Source organism: Manacus candei, unplaced genomic scaffold (assembly GCF_025592945.1).
Source record: "Manacus candei isolate 608988 ecotype Guabito, Panama unplaced genomic scaffold, ASM2559294v1 h1tg000109l, whole genome shotgun sequence".
NCBI classification, from domain to species: Eukaryota; Metazoa; Chordata; class Aves; order Passeriformes; family Pipridae; genus Manacus; species Manacus candei.
The window spans coordinates 3,560,670-3,581,202 of record NW_026138157.1 but is presented as its reverse complement, the minus strand read 5'-3'; the positions used below and the strand labels follow the sequence as shown (position 1 = coordinate 3,581,202).

The following is a 20,533-nucleotide window of genomic DNA, read 5'->3' as shown; positions in this document are numbered from 1 at the left end:
AACTTCCCATACTACTCATACTGACAACCTTTCATACATAATTGCCTAGAAAGAGTTACTGCAGTCTTGTCACCCTCCTAAAGCATCAGTGATACGCTGACAAAAGATCCTCCCTACCAATTCCACCACACAAATGGAAATAAAAGCCCCTGTGGTTAAGAAACTCTGGGTTCACACCCAAGAGTGACTCCAATGACTTTTCAGTCAGGGTTTGTTAGGAGTTACCAAATTATTGGCATCAGAAATAGAGCAATCAAGGGATCAGGTAAGAATTTAATTGGAATGGGGAAGGGTATCTTCAGCAATTATGGCAAGGACACCACTGCTTTGCAGTGACATGGGGAGCAACATGACAAGAAGGACCCCTCAGCTTCACAGCTGTGATTCTTCACCTTACCCAAAACTGCACTAGGCTGACAGAGAAACAGCATTTTAAATACACATATATAATATGATATTCAACTGGGCAACACAGATGGGATGAGCTGAAATAACAACAAATGCTGTGCCCAGTCTCCGAAAGATATCGACGTAACCTGTTGCTGTGACAGCAGCATCTTTCTACACTTTTCTGTGTCTGTAGAGAGGCAAACACTGCTCTTTATCTAATTTTGCTCTTTCTCTTCTCATTTGGGGGAATTATTATTTGACAAGTTTCTGTTTCTTACAGTTGGCTAGAGACAGTTCATGCTTCATCATCCCATGGTCCCAAGAAGTAGATACAATACAGGGAGAAGCAACCCAACATGTAAAGTGCCTTTATCCCAGTAAAGCTGAAACAGGATTTGAAGCAACTCCAAAGCTGGGAATTAGAAATGTGCAGAGTTACTACAAAGGCTTCTCTTTCCTTGCTAGTTCAGTATAATTCAAAACCTGTGCTGCCTGTTATCATTGGTATCATAGCAATGGTGAGAGGCCTCATTTGAGGTAAGGGTCTAATTCTGTTGAGCATTGTATGAGCATGTTATAAATGACCCAATGAACCACAAGAAACTTGGAAAAGACAAAGGAAATATATTATCCTGGTTGTACAAAAAGAGAACCACAGATTACATAATTTAGCTAAGATTACAGCAGAAATCCATGTAACAAAGAGAAAGCACTCCAAATCTGAGTCCCAGTTCAGTGCTCTCATCTGCAGAACTATCCATCCTTTTGTTATTTTAAAGATTACACCTAAAACAATACAGCCCTAACTGATGTAATAAAAAGAGGACTGCATTTTATTACAAGAGGCCAGGAGACAAGCATGGGAGACTTCCAAACAAACTGCTCGGAATCCAGAAGCAAACAGCTACACCAAAAACTCAAAAAGAACAACTTTCAGAAGACAGTTGAATACAGTCACACACGTGCTGCTACATCCACATGGCCTGGAGGACTGAGCTGCAGATATCATTATTGTTCCTGAGGTGGAAATTGCAGCCACTCCAGAAGAGGAGATCTCCACAAATAAGGCATATATTATTGTGTTTCAGGACATAAAGGAGGAATAAACACATAGGCTTTAAAAATTGATCCCTATCTTTTAAAAGGTGCTAAGAGGATGAAAAAAGAAAACACTGTAAATGCTATCAGAATTGGAAGACAGAAAAGCTGCTGCACTGACTAAAATACTCAACTGGTTTGTAGCTTCAAAAATAAACATCACAAAGAAACGAATGAATAATTGAAATAAAGCAAGTGAGTACATAGGTACTTGTAACAGCAAAGGACAGGTGTATCAGCAGCCTGACCAGGACTGAACAAGTGACTCATTCCCATGCTGGGTTTCAGCTGCAGTCAGGAAAATGGACAAGGGAACATTTTATCAGAGTTTTTCACAATATGCCATCCCTGAGCAATGCACGAGCCACTGGTGAAGATCATATAACCTATAACTACGTATCACATTCAACAGCAAACAAGCTTTTAACTCAGTGGAAAGGGATTAAAAGCTCCACAGATCCAAAGCATAGATCAAAGTTATATTCAGCTGCTGGGAAATAGATAAATATGAGACTGAAAATCCCAATAAGGGAGATAAGAAAAGAAAACCAGGAAGACAAAAGAATATTGTGCATCACAATAGTTAAGACTGTACATAAAAATAAGATTTTCTTAACACCTTTGTTAGGAACTGGAAAAGACTCAGTATCAACTGAAATTAGTTATTTTTTAGTACTGATACTCTGCTAGCATCTGACAACGCTATTCTGCCATAAAACAGTGGACTTTTATGTAGGTTGTCCTGGAACCTTTTCTATTAGATCCTACTAATAAGAAAAACGGGGTGGGGGGTAAATTGCTGCATGTATATAACCAGTGGTAGTCCTCTGGCAACACAAAAATCAAGCAGACTATTACTGAAACAGGCCAGATTATGTCCATTGTTGGAGATTAAAGACACCATGGATCTCCTTTGAAAAAAATACCAAAGCGAATGTAAAATGTCCAAGTTTTAATCTCATTCAAGTCCAACAGTGTCCCACAGTAACTTCACTGGGCACTGAGATGTACCACACCACTGAACAGTCCACAGGCTGATACAAAGTCACAGCCATCCTTCAAGGAGCACAGTGTCACAGGATTGGCATTTATAGAACAAGGCATTATCAATAAGTGTCATATAGTGAATGAAATGTACTTTAGCAAGGAAAAAACTGCAGATGAAAGATGGATGCCAACACTCCAGAGACTGCTTAGTGCTTAACCAAGAGTCAGAAACCAGGAATCTTGCATCTGTGATATGCAGCAACCTGTCTTCAGATGATTCAGGAGGGAAGATGTGGGGAAGGACAAACATTTTTTAAATCTAGTCAACCCCACTAGATCAGAGACTGACAGTAAGCCTCCTCCTGCATTGGTTTCCATAGAAATATTAAGCTTTGGGGACTGGAAATGCTGTAAGGCTTACTTCTTCTTTTCTAAAACAATGGTTTGGTTTTACTGCTCTACTTTCCTCTCCACGGGTCTTCTGCAGCACAGGGACAGAGAGGTACCTGCTCTGCAGCTCTCCCTGCCACATCAGAGCAGGGCCCTCAGCACCACAGGGTCTTGTTCCAGTGTCCTGGGAAGGCAGGGGTGGGTAAGACACGGCTACCAAACCCCCAGGCATAGGCAGCCCTGGAGCATGTTACTGCCCTGGAGATGGTTTGAAACAGCAGCAAAGTATCTCCTCTTGCTTCCTAGACTGAGCCCTGCTCCACCCATTTGCTCCACACACTTCATCTTCCATCTCCCACAGGCATTCAAATGCCACTGACCTTCTTGTACATGAATGAAATCCCAGCAGGAGAGGAGTTTGGGGATGAAATGGTGGGAAAAGCAGCAGCATGCGATCCTGAGTGTCACTGCACAGAGCTGGGGGATGGAGCAAAGTCTGAAGGGCTTTTCAGAGCACCCCAGCTTTGATTGAACTAATTCTGCCAGAGAGCCAGGGTTGACACAACCACAGAAGACAGCTAGCGTGTCACCCCTGCGACTGCAGTTCACAGCTGGCCAAAGCCCTGATGCCATAAGCCCGACACTCACCGACAGCGCTCCCTCTGCTACAGACAGCCCTCCCACCACAGCCACCCCAGGCAAACAGGAGACATCCCATCCTACAAGCCTGTAGGAGATCCCAAGCAGACGATAACTCATATGAGGTTTAGGATTGCTTCAATCTCACTGCAAGATCCGTGAAGTCTCAAATCCAATCAAAACTAACGTGTAATCTACTTCAAAGGAGTATCTGTCACAAAGACCCTTTACAGGAGAGTCTCTGAGCAAGGTGAACACTTGGCACCACCACCACTGCTTGGAGATGTAAGTCAGTACAAGCAACGAGCTTCCTGAAAGAGGCAAATAGCAAGGCAAGAATCAAATCTAAGGGAAGGAAGAGTATATATATGTGTATGCACGGGGGCTAAAGTAACCTGGCATAAATGGTCTCAGTCCAGACATGAGTCACTAGAAAAGTGTTCAAAATAACCTGTACAGCAGCCCTCAATTGCCATGGTGATAAATGCTTCCTAATGCCTAAAAGCAGCTAAGTCCTGAACTCCATGCACCTCATTCACTAACAAAAGCACTCATTATATTGAGAAAAAAAAAAATCACAAACGAATTGTGGCCATTTTAAGACCTCCTCAGATCAAGGGCTGATTTACACACTCTGGTTTCAATGGGGAGTACTGTGCTCACATCACCGCTAATTCAGAAGATGGAGCTGGCTTGCTTTTTGCTTCACAATTCAGTAGGCAAGGGGAAGATAGATTCTCTGAGACAGTGTTACTTTTTCTGCCAGGAGTTATCTATTTGCAGAAGTGGGTCAACTTTCTCTTGGTGGACATGTTCGTGTGCGAGTGCCTAGCAGCGCTGCCTGCGCGGTTCTGCCCGCTCCGCGTGCGGAGGAACCTCTGCACATAACTATTTATGGCAGCCAAGTGTTTCATGAATTGCAGCAAGTTAACCACAAGGGGATGATGACATTTGGCGACAGGGCAGGATGAATTCTGGCTGGCAGACAAAAAGTCAGGTTAAAAATACAGAATGCAGAAGCAAACCCAGCCAGTTGCAGCTAATTCGCAGGAAAACTGGATGTGCAGTCCCCAAACCTTCCCTGTTCCAGGCGAGCAATGTCATGTGTTTTGCAGTGGGATGCATTAAGACCTAGGTGTGAGCATGGAAAGAACTTCAGGCTTCTGGGATCAGGCATTTTAACTGTATTTTAAATGGGCTTAGATTTTTTTCATTTGCCTCACTCCACACCTGATATATACCAGAAATTTTTGCCATTTTAAGCACCTCACCTCCATCTCACCTACCAGTGAGATCAGCCACTGTCCATCCTGCTGCTCCCAGAGCATCTCCAAAGGGCAGCCCCAGTAGAGAAGGATGCCACAAGGGCAGCTTGAGGGAACAACATCAGCAGACCTTGCCATGGATATGTCTGTGTCAGATGCAAGCAAGTCCACAGCCATGCTGGAGCAGATAAAAAGCCCAGTGCCTCCCAGGGCGGGCCTCCAGTATCACTCAGGTTGCATGGATGTGGTCAGCCTTGTCTCCACAAAAGCATTAATCCTTCAGCTTTCAGAGGCAATGCTTCTGTTAGTGTTGGTATTCGTGCCCCTCATCTCTGCACGTACACCGAGTGTAACACCTGCCAGGGCTGCATTTTGGGTTGCCATGCCTGCCACTTAATTAGATCACCATTTAATTCGATCCTCAGCTTTATATGATGAAATGCCTCCAGAGGACCAAATCATTTACATGTAACCAACACAGTTTACTTCCCTTATTTTGATTGCTCTTGACAAGAGTAAATGGATAATTCTATCACAGGCCCATAGAAAATTGTCTTTTAATCAATACAAGTTTTTTCCTTCAACAGGAGAGCTGAGAACAAGATATCTCTATAGAAAACTGAAAGAGGAAAACAAAATTAGAACACACTACCATGGAGAATATATTTCCAGATATGGTCCAAATTTAGTTTAAGCATCCTGAGCCTTGTTTTCAGGGACACCAGTTACGCTGAAGTTTGAGAGCCAAGCAGGCTGGCACAGGCAGTGCCCTAACAAGAAGGTAGGAGTGGGCAACGACAAAATTGCCTCATACAAAGCTCTGTACAGAAGCCCTTTGAATTAGTGGCCAATGACCACTGGCTACAAGAAACTCAAGCTGTACCCTTCATGTTTGAGACCTCAGCATTGATAAGTCGATTAGCAGAATTCATTGAACTTACAGCAGAGATGGAAACAGTTGTTTCTACAGAGGTCTTACACCTATCTAGTGTACCATCCCAGGGCAGATTTCCTGGCTTAATCACAAGGAATCTGCATGTAACATCCTACAGCACCAAAAATAACAACAGGTTAAATACGTCAGTATTAAAAAAAGAAACTAAAGCAATGTTCTTGATATAAGAAAGATAATAACTGGTCAAGTAGACAAACACCTGCTTCAGTTTGGCAGGAGCCACTGAGTTCTGAGAGGCCTCCTGACAGAGAACAGGACTTTCTCTGACTCGGTCTGCTGTGCCCACACAGTGTGAGGACTGTAAGGGAGTGACATCTGAGTGCTGCTGAGAAAGGTGCTTTCCTCTCCTTTCCCAGAGCTAGCACAGCTATAGTGGAAGAGTGAGCAATGGTCACCATAACACCTGTAATAGGACTAATCTCATCTGACTAGGTGGTTGCATATGAACAAGCTGGCCAGGCTTCCTTCAGAGCATCAGAGAGAAAGAGCACAACCAGCATGCAATTCTTCTCTCTTTAAAGCAGACATAGTTGACATAAATCATGACACCAAAGTGCCTTTCTCCACATGGCCGATAAAGGAAGCCCAAGGGAATACAGATGTTAAAATCTATATTGGAGATATTTCACCCTTTGCTTCTGCCCCTGCATCTTCTCATCTCAAAGGCCTCATTAATACATCACAGTAAATAATATGTATATTGATTCTTAATACACTAATAAAAACAAAGTATTTTGGCTGAAAGGGTGTGAGAAGAAGAGGAGAAATAAGTACAGGGTAGCTGCATGACCAATCAATACCAACCCACAGGGGGGAACAGTCATTTCTCTTTGCCACCATTTTAACTGCAATATATCGTACCCTCTAGGTAAATATGTGGACATTTACAAGTGGGAATCAATAGAAATAGAGATCTTCCCACCTCCTCACGCAGAGAGACCGTTCTTCTTTCACTGGAGAAGACAGTAGCAAGAGGCCATAGATTAATGTCTCTACTACTACAGGCTCTCTGCTTGTACCCCCAGATTCCTTCCAGGCTTCTCTGATTACTTTTTAAGTGTTGATGTTTTTAATAATTTATAAAAACAAAACAAAACAATGAACAAAAAAGCTCATTAAAAAAAGAGCATTAACATTTCATCTAACTGGAATAAACTCAGATACACTGAAAACCACCCAGTCCATTTTGGGAGCCCAGAGCAAAGAGTTTCAGAAGATCTAATGACGAAATTCAGCTGAAATATAAAACTAAAGCCTGAAAGTTTTGCCTGCATGCACAGAATTTTCTCCCAGGCACATCACTAGTTAGCCAGTCTGTATGCCTCCAGGCTTGCAGATGGATAAACAGTTGTCCCAGTCAGATCTAGATAAGGCTAAAACCAGTAGAAGCCCTTGCCCTGGCCTCAGGGAGCTTTGAGTCACTCCTCCCAATGTTCCCATATACCTCCACAAACCAGAGACATATCCTATGGTACCTGAGGGCTTTTTTCTTCCCCCAAGTCATGTTAATATCACCCAATGCTTTTTTTTAAATATTATTCTTTTTTTTAAAACCTAATTCTGTCAGGAACCAGGCAGTCCCTTCAGTATGGCTGTCTAAAGCTGGATGGGCAGAAAGACTGTGCATGCACACAGACTCACACCATGCATATAAAGGAAAGCCAAAGCACTCACAAGTACACACAGTGACTGTCTCTCAATTTTTGTCCTAGATCTGTGGGTTGGTTTAGGAGAACTGTGTCATATCAATACACATGCAGCTGGCCAGTTCCATCACACAGCTTGGAGATGCCCCTGTCCCACAGCCCAGGTCCCAGCACATATAGAGAATGGACATACTACTTACTTTCAGACCAAGCAGACTTCCTCTTGGCTCTCAGTAGAATATCCAGAGCTGCACAAGATTACACGTGTCATCTAATATTAGCCATTTTCACACTATGTTATACTTATTATCTTATCTTCCATGAGTGAATAACTAATCATCAGCTTCCAAAATTCAATTTAAAAAAGTAAACAGACTTCAGAAAAATGAAGCAAAGGTGGATCACCAGTTGGGTTGGTTTTGCTTTTTACACTTACACCATTTATACTGAATTTACCTTACAAATCTAGAGTTCATCACCTCACACTGAGGTGGGTCATTGGGTCCAATAAATCAACCCCTGGTTTAACAACTCACTTCCAAAGGACTGCTGAACAGAAAATGAGAAACATTTAACCCACCTTTGCTCACTAAGATTTCACTAAAAAGCAACCTTCCTAGAAGTGTTGTAACAGCCTCTATACTCCCGACTCCTCCAGAAAAGCACTAACAAGTGAAGCTCGGTGGATACTACTAGCAGGGGCAGCACAGTTCTGGACTTTCCAGCTTTCAATTCCGGGACTTTCCAGCTTTTCCATAAGCAAAAGTGCTCTAGCAAGCAGCTCACGAGTAGCAACCTTGCTCCCACCAGCTGTCCAAGGCTCCTACTGTGTTCTTACTACAGATGCTGATTTCTGCCCTGTGTCCCTTTCCGATCCACCTCTTGTCCCTAAGAAAATACACAGGGTTGTTTATTTTGGTGTTAGCTGAGCTGGCCAGGCAGTGTCTGTTTTACCCACCAGTTAGTTCTCCAGTGCTTTAAAGGCATGAGACAATAACAAAACAGACCCAAGTTTACAACCTAAAAATGAAAGTCCATTTTTCCTCTGACTTCTTTCCGTTTTATGCCTGAAGAACAAAAAATCACCACGAAAAGAGTACAAAAAGGCTGAGATCTAGGTTGCACACACAGATGGCAGGGACAGGACCAGGAGATACGGCAGGATGCTCACTGTGGGGCTGCTCCGTGACAGCTCCACCACCCACCTGACGCATCGAGGTTGTTTTCCACGCTCACTTGCTCCAGCCCTGCTCCTCCACATTGCCATAGGCTTAACGGAATTGTTGCTTGGTCCCAGGCAAGCAACCCTCCCAGACTACTTGCTGTCAGTCAAAAAAGGGGCCTGATAAGCCCTGCATTTGCATATGTATTGAGAGGCACTTCCAAAGGCACAGCCAGGGAAATGGCCTTGCTGAATACCGATGCTATCTGAGAATGACAACTATTCAAGTCATTTTACAGCTTCACTACCTAAGTGGAGAGATCAGGTTTGTCTGCATCTTTACAAGGATTATTAGCTTTAAAAGTGCTGATCATATCCGTTGCACCCGCAGAAATGAAGCTGCACAGGTTCGAAGGAAAGAGTCTCAGTACTTCGCACAGAAACCACCTTCCACAGGTACCCCAGAATCAGGAGTCACTAAAACCTAAAATCACGCCTGAAATGCTCGAGCCCATATTCCTCCTTCCGATACAGGAGATGAGAAGGGATGTAAAGGCAGGCAAGGAAACATGCACGTGCAGATGCTCTGACATCCCTCCCTACACTTACCCTACATAGGGTAGGACATGAGACTCAGCTCTCAGTCCCCTCCAAATGATACTGCTGGGCACAGTCCCACATACAGTGTTGGAGAAGGGCAGTGAGGACCGAGCTCTGCAAGCAGAGACTTTCCTCTTTGTGCAGACAGGGATGACTTTGAATCCCAGGTGAAGCATCCCACAGTGCCTCACTCCGGGTTTAAGGGACAGCTCTGAGGCTGTGGATGCCTTATGTACTCCAGAGCCCCGGGTTAACAGATTAATTCAACTAGCTTTGTCCCAGTAAGTTATCAATACCTAAAAGGGACATGGTCTAAGGTTCACAAACCAGAACTGTGAAGCCCTTCTGTCCCAAAACAGTAATAACACGTTCAATAACTGCCATGTGCTCTCCACATTGCCTTTGTGGAGAGCAATGCTTTAGGAAAATAAAATCGAGTCACGTCAGAAGCAGAAGCTATCCGTAGATTTACAAACCAGATACTTCTGATTTATACAGCACTAGAAGAGAGAGATTAAAAAAATTCCACACCAAACATTTAAAGATGCTTGCTGTACCCTGCACCATCTGGTGACTGGATCATCCCTGAAACCAGCAATCCCTGACTACTGCGTGAGGTGGTCAGAATGTCTCCAGCTATGAGTTGAGACACAGTTGCAGCAGCAGGACCACAAACAGCAAATTCGTGGATGAACACAGTACCTGTGAGCTGAGTTGATCAAACCTGCATGCTCTCAGATCTCTTGGGACATAAAGACTTGCCATAAATCAAAAAAAAAAAAAAAAAGGACCACCAAAAGCTCTGGGAGCTGAAAGCATGGTTATCTGGTAAACACATCCACTGCTGACATCAATCAAAGCCAAACTCTGGGGCTTCATTCCCCTCTCCGTGGACGGAAAAGGGCACCCCAATCAGAAAATAGTCCTCTGTGCTTGGACAAGAGGTTTAAGAACATTAAAAAAAGTCTTATATACAAGAATTTATTAGATTGGTGCCTGGATTGATTCCTATTGAACCCTCTTGGATAAATTACTCCTTCTAGAAGTCAAGTATTTGGTCTTATTGGTTTCAAAAGAGAAAAAAAATCTCAATTTTAAAGACATTTCAATATTATTATTTTAATGCCTGATGACTATTAGACAACAGGAGAAACTTTCTTTGACTATGAACTGCCAGAGGAGGCTTGGCACGATTTCACTGTGGAGCTTGTTTCTAACTTTAATGACGAGCCTCAACAAAATTGTGAGTACAGCGTCCCTTCGAGAGTAACCTCTTCTCTACAAACAAAACTCCTCTTTCTGAAGCGGAGCTGGGGGAAAGCCACAGTTGCACCTCTCTAAAACTGCTAAGCACATCACAGCCAGCCTGCCCTAAGAGCCCGTGGAGCTAACAGGTGATGCTCTGTGGGACAGACCTGCACTTTCATCAGATGCTTCCAAAATCTCATCCCAGGTTCTTTATCGATGTTATCAAACTAGCAAACAAACAAGCCAAACGTAAACCAAAATATTTAAAGGGGGAGAGAGAGGAGGAAGAGTGGGAACACAATCAGTGTTTATTTAACCCTGAAAACTCAGGCTGGTTTTTGTCAAAAAAGAAACGCAAAACAAACAAACAAAACAAAACACCAACCCTGTAGATAAAAGAGGCTCCAACCCTCAACCCAGGACATTGATAACACCAGTCAAGGGGCACCACCACACACACACATCACCCTCACAGGTGCCCCTCCCCGGCCCCCGGGGCTGCCAAAGAGGTCACCAAGGATGAGTAGGGTTGGGAATGGCGAGGAGTCCCTCACCCCGCCGCCAAGGGGGACCGGACAGGCAGGGGGAGGGGGCGCCAGGACAGCGGGGCGGGGGGAAAGGGGGCAGGAGCTCACCATTGAGGCCGTTCGGGATGCTCCGGTGGTGAAGGGGCGCGGACAGGTCATCCATAGACCTCCGCATGGCCCCGGCCTTGCTGTCGCCGGCCTTGTGGTGGTGGAGGTGGTGGTGATGGTGGTCGGGGCTGCCGGCACTGCCCGTGCTGGAGGTGCTGCTCCCGTCCCCCACGTCCCTGGTGGCCGAGCCGCCGTTGAGGTTGGTCAGGCTGGCCTGGCTGTCGATGGAGCTCCGCGAGCCGGCCCCGCTCCGCTCCTCGTCCAGCATCAGCACCATCTCCTTCAGCTCCACGTTCTCCCGCAGGAGGGTCTCCTGCCTTGCCTCCAGGTCCTTCAGCTTCTGCTGGTACATGCCCACCTCCTTCCACATTACGCTGGCCGTGTGCCTCCCGAAGCGCTGCCATTCCCTTGACAGCTTCTTGCCTTTTTGCCGGTCGTCGTCCAAGAAGCAGCAGAGCTCCCGTAGCTCCTGGTTGTCGTCCTGCAACTTCTGGTTCACCTCCTTCAGCCCGCGGATCTCGTGCAGGTGAAGCTGCAGCCGACGGTTCACGTCTTTCATCAAGTTGCCGTGTTCCACCATTAAGTTCATCTTTTCATTCTCCACTTTCCTTAGTCTTTTCACCAGCTCCTCCTTGCTCCATCTCAGCATCTCCTCTTCTGAAATTTTGCTCAGGTCTTCTTTAGACCCTTCCAAGGAATTTTTTGCCATCATCTGTGCCTAGACTGCTTTTGCTCTCACTGGATAACAAATGGTTCGGGTTATTCGGATTATTTCGTTCGCCTGATTTCCTGGAACTAAAATTCACTGCAGCATCTCGGGGAAGAAATATTATAGTTCTCCGTTGAGCTTTGGACAAGGAAGAAGAGCAACGCCGGACTGGAAATTCTGCTCCCCCACAGACCCCATCATGATAATAATAATAATAAAAAGAAGCCACAAACCAAAGGAGGTGGGGGGGAAGGGAAAAAAAAAGGCGCCCCCCCTGCCCGGGGCCTGGGGGCGACAGGTTGTCCGGGAGCCAAACGCTGCCCGCTCCAAGCGAAGCCTCCGCGGGGATCGGTCAACTTACCCCGGGCAAAACAACTACGCGGCGGCCGCCCCCCCGTTCCCAGGCGCTCCGTCCACTTGTCCTCCCGTTCCCCCCCCGCCGCTCCCGCCGCTCCCCGCCGAGGGGGACCGAGCACCGCGCCCCCGCCGCCGCCGCCGCTGCCCCGCTCTGCCGCCGCTCGCCCGCAGCCCCGCCGCGACGTGGGGCCGAGCCCGGCGCGGTGGCGGCCGATGCCGGTGCGGCGCTGCCGAGGAGCGGTGGGGGAACCGGCGCCTTCCCGGAATGGCTCAGCCCTCGGGAGGGAGGGAGGGAGCGAGCGAGGGAGGAGGAGGCGGGCGGCCGCGCCGGGGCTTGGTCCCACCTCCTGCCGGGCAGGGCGGCGCGGCCCTGCCCCAGCCGAACCGAGCGGCGGGGAAGGAGAGCCGGCTGCTGGCGGCGGAGCGCAGGGAGCCGAGCCTGGCCAAGACGAGCCGAGCCGCGCCACCCCCTTGGCTGCCGGGCTGGGCGCTGGCCGGGCCCGGTGCGCCGCGCCCGCCCCGGCTCGGGTTACCGGAGCCGCGGCCGCCGCAGCCAATGCGGGGCCGCCTGGCGCCTTCGAACGGCAGGTACAAAGGGACGGGGCCGCTCCCTCCGCCCTCCGCCCGCCCCGCCGTGCCCTGCCGTGCCCTGCCCGCTCCGGCTCACCGCTGCCCCCCCACCCCACCCCGGGGCTTCCACCCTGCTTTTTGCCTTTTTTGTTTGGTTGGTTTTGTCGGGTTTTCCCGGGTTTTTTTAGGCGAAAGCTACCGGAGAGAACCCCATCCCGGGAAAGGGTGGGGTTGGACAGGCAGGAAAACGCGCCCGCCGGGCGGCCCGGGGAAGCGGCGCCGAAGCGGCCCCGGTCCCGCTGTGTCCAGACGCGGGGAGGGACCAGGAGCCGCGGGAGCGGAGCGGGATCTCCCGGAGCATCTCCGCTGCCGCCGCCTCCCGCCCAGGGCTTTGTCACCGGGCCCCGGCCCCGCACCTCCCTGCCCGGCTGCTCGACCGCCCCCTGGGGCGGCCGCCTTTGTCCCCGGGTCCTTCCTGCATCGGCAGGTAGAAGGAGTCGGCTCCAGCATCCCTGCCTCCTCTCTGCTCCCGGGAGCGGCATATTCCTTTAGACCTCAGTGATGCTGGAGGAAACTGCCCTAAGAAGCAGATAATGCTTATTCCTCGGTAAAATCTGCCCAGATTCTGGTGGTCCTTCTGCCAGGAAGCCAGCGTGCCAGCATCCTTTCTGCACACATCGGACAGAACCTAGTAAAGGGTATGAAAAGTTCATAAAGTGAATTTCCTAGGCAACATGTGGGCAGATTTCCTATATCCTTGCATCACATCCTGTGAGTTTCCGTCTAATGCACTTTTCCTTGGGCTATGCTATCTCTCTGTGGGCTGCTTTTTGGCCAGTATCACATTGTAAAAATTAAAGATGCACCAGGACACAGCATGAGTCCTTAAAAAGCCCCAGGGAATTGCCAGCTTTGTGTTCCTGAGGAACCTGAGTAAATGATTTGGCTCCAGGGTTAATCCAGTGCAACCTCAGGTTTCTGACCGCTGGAAAGCTGGTCAAGACACCCTCTAGCTATAAAGAAACATCAAATCCGATGCCAGAGCGTGGGATGCAGAGCATATGGCCTGTGCACGGAGGGAACGTTGGAACAGAGAGGGATGGAGGATTGCAACTTCTGCCTTTTGGTGTTGTCTTCCTCAGTCTCAGTCGGTAAAGCTGCAGTTTCTTCATGTTTTTCTGCACAAGCCTCTGTTCCTGGATTTCTGAGCCCAGATATACCCTGAGCAGACTAAGATAACTTCCTGTTCCCTACTGAAGCAAAACAGCAGAGCTTCTCTGCTCCTTCATCCCATCTGTAGGCGCTGTAGTCCCTTTTCTCCTGAAGAAGCTATTATCCCATTATTATCAAAAGGGTAAGAGGAGCTTAGGACAGAGCACAGAGATTAGTTCACTTCATGTGGAATTTGCAGGTGGTGGATTCTCAGTAACACACTGCACAGACATGAAGAGGACAGTCCTCCCCTAGCACAAACATGCACCAGAGTAATTCCCTAGAAAGGAGGGAATCACATTGTACAGCCAGTGGTGAGGCCTGCTTGCTTCTTTCAGGGGGAATTGCTCTGAGCAGATAAAGCAGGGTCCACCCAGGACCACAGCTGTGCTCTGACCTGGGTTCCCACCTTAGTGATAGCTCTGCAGAAGGTTCAGTCCTGGCCATGGCTGGTCAGGCTCTCCTGAGGCTGCCATCTGAGCAGCAGAGTCAGCCCTTAGGACATGGAATGGGTGTCCATGCTGAGAGGTCACTGCTTCTGGGGTCTGGCACCCCTCTGACAGGTCCCAGACAGACCATGCATGGCCAGCGTGGCTTGGGACCAGGCTGTGTCCCATCTCCTGCTTCTTACCACCCTGAGCCACAGCTCATGGCTACATTGTGTCTACAAGGCACCCAGGCATTTTTTGAGCCAAGCCTCTTATTTACAAGGTTTTAATCACATCCTTCCCCACAGGAAGTGGAAAGTGCTTCTCCCAGACCCTCCCAAGCGTTGATCTGACTACCAGGTCCCTGGCCAGTGGCCGGGAGAAGGAGGAGCAGAGCAGGGGGACACTACAAAGCAATTGTTCGTCATTGACTGAAGTCAAAAAGGGAGAGAAACCTCCAGCATCTGCATCACAGGCACAGGTGATGCTACACCGTGGCGGTGCCCGGCCTGGGCAGTTTATTGCTGGGCCTGCCTGATGTTTGCTCCACCAATTTCCCAAGAAAAGCTGTCTTTCCTGGGTGAAACCTTTCAAAGTTTGAGCATTATCGATGCTGCTGCAGAGACTGAGCCCAGCAGACAGGGGGGCTCCTCAGAGGAAGCGAGGAGATTATTAATATCCACAGAGGAAGTCCCTGTGATGATTAAGACTTGTTTTCAGTATTCAGTGGGTATGTCTGTGCTTTCGGAAATGTTAACATCACAGATCCACCCTGATGCAATCCACAAGGGGTTTGCTGTCATTCTGGTGCCTAGGTGGCTCTTGAAGCATGGTGACCTGCTGTGTTTGGCTATCCAGAGGCCTGTATGCTCGACAGGTGGCATTGAAGCTGCCAGGTGTCCAGATGGTGCCTGGTCCTGATGAGTACCCCATGAAAGACTCCTCTATTAGCACTGAAGAGAGCAGGATGGGGTCAGTGAGTTTGAGTGAGTGTGACCTGAGTCACGTGAATACTGTGCATCATCACCTGTACTGCTCCTTCATCTTCCCTTCAAAGTGGACCTTACACTGCAGTAGAGGAAAATCCCTTCATCTTGGAAAAGCAAGGCAGCAGTGCTAAAGCAGAGGTATCAGAAAGGGTCTGTGGCCCAGGAGATCTATGGGCACAGTGGAACCGGGGGCTGGGTTGCGATAGGTGTTTAAATGCTTTGATAGCTTGGAGGGAAAGGACTAGGTCAGTGCAGGTTTTATGATCGATAACAAACTCAGTGTTGCAAAGCAGATTTTTAATCAACACAAATAAAATACATAATGTTTGGGCATTTTTGATGAGTTTGTGGTTTTAGTTGTAGTGAACAAACCCCATTTCCTGGTGTTATTCAGAAGGCATTATGATTTCCTTGTGCCAATTTAGCTGAAGTGTAGGAGCAGTTGGTAAACAACATACTATGGATTCCCTCTTGTTACATCTGGCCATGGGGCCTTCTGCAAGCTTCCAGTGAAAAACATTTTAATATGCGTGTTATCTTAAGCTTTTGATGCGCATGTAAGACAGCATCAAAGCCCATCCCTTGCATTGAATCAGATGGACACTTCCACCCTCTTCAGTCAGGGATGAAATTTTAAAGCGAATTATAGCAAGATAAGGATTTTAGAAAGATAGCACAACAACTTACTGGGTAAAATGTTCTTGATGTTAACTCCTGAACTCAGCAGGTGATGCAAAAAATGAATTTGGTCCCTGACAGAACACAGCAATACACAGCCTCATTGAAGTCTTACCAAAGCATTCCCTCTACAGGGATACGTCAGTATTACAGAAGACACCACCACAGCTCAGGGCTGTGCTGCCGCTTCCCCCACTTCCCCGGAGAGGGGTGGCTCTCCCAAAGCCCACTCATCAGGTGTGGGAGTGGGTGGAGGGGCAGGATTAATCCCAATGAGACTCTCCCAGGTCCTTGGTTTTCCAAGGCAGCCTAGGAAACACACACCGCTGCCTGTGGATCAAGACCACGCTCCAGTTTACATGCACAGGGGACCCATCTCATAGAACACATTCTCCATGAATCATTTACATGGGTTATAAATCCTCTGTGGCACTGGTGCTTTCTCATAAATCAGAACCAAGGACTAATCCTTGACTAATGTTTTGAAATACAGCATCCAGATTGTGACAGTGGGAGCCCTCCTTTGTGAGACAAAGCTGTGCAATAACAAAAAATGTGCAATGCTCTCAGTCTATGCATTCAAGATAGGCACTTTGCTTTCAGCCTGATTAAGCAGTGTTTTCAGCCAGAACAATTTTCCAGGTAGCAGCTACCTGAAGAACTGTCATGTGCCATTCTTCCTTCTTTTCCCAGGTCAGCTGAACCTTCCTGTAAAAAGACTTCATGCCTCCATTTGCCAATCTGGCTAAGCAACGAGGAAAACGCAGTCCCTTGGAAGATTATGAAGCACTCCTTAATGCTGGCTTCTGGCAATAGAGCTGGGCCATCCAGTTCATTCACTCTCCTTATGAAAATGGTATGTTTTAGTGGAGGATTTCATCTTGTCTCCACAAAGCCTTTTTCTTTTCTGCCCTGAAACTGCTAGTAAAATTCTAAAATGCACCAACTTGTTTGAAAGACTTCAGGATATTCACAGAATTGTGGTTATGACCAGCAAACTCTTTGCCTTGCCATAAAAACAGGTCCTCTGAAAGGCATAAGCAGTAGCCTCTAAACATTGCTACAAATAGCTGTGTCCAAACTGGAGACCAGCGGAGATGAAGAGCTGTTCCTTGAAGGAAGGCATGGGAGGTGTATGTGCTCAAGATGTACCTTAAACTCTGCTTACCAGTCCCATTTCAAAGTGTCCTGCATTCACATGCTGGGTCCAGATCTGCTCCACACAGGCACCCTCACAGGGCTGATGGAGCAGTACCAAGTCTTAGTGGCAGCTACAGAGTGAACACACATAGCATGTTTGAGTCAAAAAGAAAAAGCCCATAAAAATCCCCTCACCTACAGTGCTCAGCACAACTTGTTTTCATGCAAGTGCCTAACCATTTCATGCAATACAATGGAGTTTTTTCCCCTCATCCCTAATCTGTATGTTGGTAAAGGACTGGAATCTAAATCCTAAGAAGCAATAGGCAATGCTGATCCTACGTGGGAGCTCCAGGTGACTGACGTTTTCCAAACTCATGCGTAATAACTAGAGCAAAAATTTCACTGCTAATTTAGTGTGCGGTGGGGATCCAACTTCATTGTGCAGTCAGAAGGTTGCACACAATATCAGAATTCTTTATTTTAAGTGTTAAGAAAAATCTCCAAATTCCTCTTACAATGTTTGAATCGTCAGAATCACCATGTGCCTGTGAGCTGAGGCCATGTGCTGGTGAACTGAGTCACCATCATCTACCCAAAGAGGAGTGACACTGAGACTTTCGATCCAAGTGTGTGTCAAGAAATAAAAATTCGATAAAACATCTTCTGAATAGGTAAGAATTCAGCCAGTAGCAGGAATAGAGAGACAGGCAGACTGGTTCAGAGTGCTGGCCCCTGTATTGTCTCTGCCAGTGGCAAATACCAGATGCTTATGAGAATACTGTGAAAAACCTGCCCATAGGGTGAGTTTCCTCCTCTCTGCCATCTGGTACCACTTGGCTTCTTCCCAGAAGCACTAAGGTTTACATCACTTCCAAAAATATTTACTATTCTACCTAACATGGGAAGAAGGCCAGAGATAGCTTGATGTGTCTTTTGCCTTTTGTAAATACTCCTTCATAAATAGTCGATCTAACAAATAGATGGTAAAAATGGAAGGTAAGAATTTATACCTGTCTTGGCATCACTAAACTGCACCCCTCAGTTACCCTGACATCAGGGTACATCATCGAGGACAAATTCTGCCCTGGTTATATGCCGAGCTCACAGGAGGGGTCTCTGTGTATCAGGGGGCAGAACCTGCTTCCCGCAGACCGAGGAACTTGCAGGAGGTTATTTTGCAAGACAAAAACAGTCCCAATGTTTATAATGTTTATAGTTGCATCTCTTCTGGCTATGCAGCACCCAGCCGCTGTACAAGGCCCAGGAAACTCCAAAGATTTAAACCTGCTTCATTTAAGCAATGGGTGATTTAAACGCTGGCTTTGCCAAGTGTATATTACATGGACTTTTTTTTTCTCTTGCCATCTCTATTCTTGTTTTTCTTGCTCTAACAACTCTTCAACAGATCTTTTAGGGAGGCAGAGTGCTGTTCCATGCTTGATAATGAATCTATAACAGTTTCACCTGAATTATCTTTGTCATCATTGGTTTAAAAACAGGAGAAAAATTAACATGAAGATAGAAAAATTATCAATACTGTTCTCAGGGAGCATTCTGTTTCATGGATAGTGATTGTAGCCCAATCAGCCTCTGATCTTGGCAGATTGCCCCCAAACATCCCATGCCCTGGGGGATGCAACAGCCCCTGGGCTATTCAGGGCTGCTCCATTCCACATATCTCCTCCTTTTCCCTGGCACAGCTCTGTGCTTGAGCTCAGCACTGCTGGCTACAGTACAGACACCTTGCTATTCAAGCAGATGAGGCCATTGGTATAAGCAGCATGAGGTCAATGAAACCCGAGCAATTCTGCAACAGAGAAAAGAAGCAATGTTATACGATCCCCCCAATCTTCATTACACTCTAATTTCTTATTTCCAAATGAATAAATGACCTTTTAGGTGTACTGAGGCACCAGGGACTTAAAAATACCCATTTTTGTACTATAAGCTAGGCCTGTAGGTACCCTTTACTCAATGGTAAAGAGTATTTTCTGCTTGCAAGACAACAATAAGGACCTAATTTTGCCTTTTATAGCTCACTGAAACCACTGGGATTTTATAGCAGATAAGAGAGGAGAGTCATGCCCTAAAATGCTGACACCACTTCTATATATCATAGAGATATCTGAATAATTCATAGTGTCAAGCAGCGCAAGTTAAAGGAACAGTGGCATAAGTGACAACATCCAGTTTTAGTACATTCAGCACAAAAATTAATATTCCACAAATTTCTTTCTTACACAAAATCCATCATCAGCCTTTCCAAGGAAAAACTGCAACAGTGTTACAAAATGCAGGGTGATACACCAAACACCAATCCCAAAGGGGATTTCCTTTTGATGGGACACATTACCCCTCACCTTTGCCTTGTGTGGTATTTGAAAGGGAATGAAATTAAATTGGGCTGAGATTGGAAAAAGGGACAATAAAAAGTGTCCTTCCCCTTGGGCTCATTCTGGCACAGAGATGTTGCAGAAGACCCCGCTTGCTGTTGCAGGTCTCCAGGCTATGGATCCCTTTCTGTTCCTGATAACAACTTCCTTTCAAAACAATTAAGTTGAAAGCAAAGGTTGCAGATTAGCTGTTTATGCTGCTGGTTCATCAGGGATCCCGGAATTCTGAGGATGTTTTGGATCAAAGCCAGGCCCTTTTCCAAAGGGCCTTCACCATCACACTGAATTGAATGAGGGAAAGCCCTCCGGGAAATTGCGCTTGCAATTCAGATATAAATGTAGCACTTCCAGCTTGTCTCTTCTTGTGCGTGTGAAACTAAAAAATCCTCTGGAGTTTGCAGATTTGTTTTCCACTCTGTGCTTCCCACCCCTTAGTTTGGATCAGTGACTCTTGCTGGGTCTGACATTTTGGGCTGGGTGCTGGGCAAGAGATGCCTTGAGAACACCGGCACCTTGCTGGCTCCACAGTGCGGGGCTGGGGACCACGTGATGTGTTCTGCACACATGAACCAAGCAGGGAGGTGGTGTCATTTTAGACCTCCTGACGGGTGATCCTCTCAGTCAACACACCAGTTGGCACGGCTGACATCCTCTTCCTGGCCTGGGTGACCACAGCAGGTCCTGGTGGCCTCTCTGCATTCTGCCCACATCTGCTGCCACTGCCAGACACGATCACCGTTACCAAACAGAGATGCCATCTGAATATAAAGCCCAGGTGGGGTGTGGGGGTCAGATTGCCATGGTGAAGTGATGCTCCTTTCCCAGCATGGCAATGGCTGTCATTAAATTTCCTGCACCCTGTCACCAGCATGATGAAGCCTTCCCCATGGCTCAGTGGATCACAGCAACACTGGTCTGGATTGGGCTTTTCCCTCCTGCAAGCAGGTTGCTGTGCCTTTGTATTCACTGCTCATTATCTGACGGGGGTTGTTTACCTTCGCTCCAAACCCTCCCCTCTCAGCGGCCCACGTTATTGTCC

At 47.1% G+C, this 20,533-nt stretch overlaps 1 protein-coding gene across 2 annotated transcripts in view; it reads right to left on the bottom strand.

Moving 5' to 3' along the window:
* Positions 1 to 12,590, bottom strand: part of CCDC85C (coiled-coil domain containing 85C) — a 111,101-nt gene extending 98,511 nt beyond the window's left edge. Inside the window, exons 1-2 of one of the 2 annotated variants that reach the window (XM_051769594.1) lie at positions 12,086 to 12,585; positions 11,016 to 11,862 (exon numbers count right to left, since the gene is read on the bottom strand). In XM_051769594.1, the coding sequence (XP_051625554.1) occupies positions 11,016 to 11,727 (712 nt within the window). In that variant the 5' untranslated portion in view covers positions 11,728 to 11,862; positions 12,086 to 12,585. Of the gene's footprint in view, positions 1 to 11,015 lie in introns of both variants that reach the window. The other variant, XM_051769595.1, reaches the window with a different exon arrangement.
* Positions 12,591 to 20,533: the final 7,943 nt, after the last annotated feature.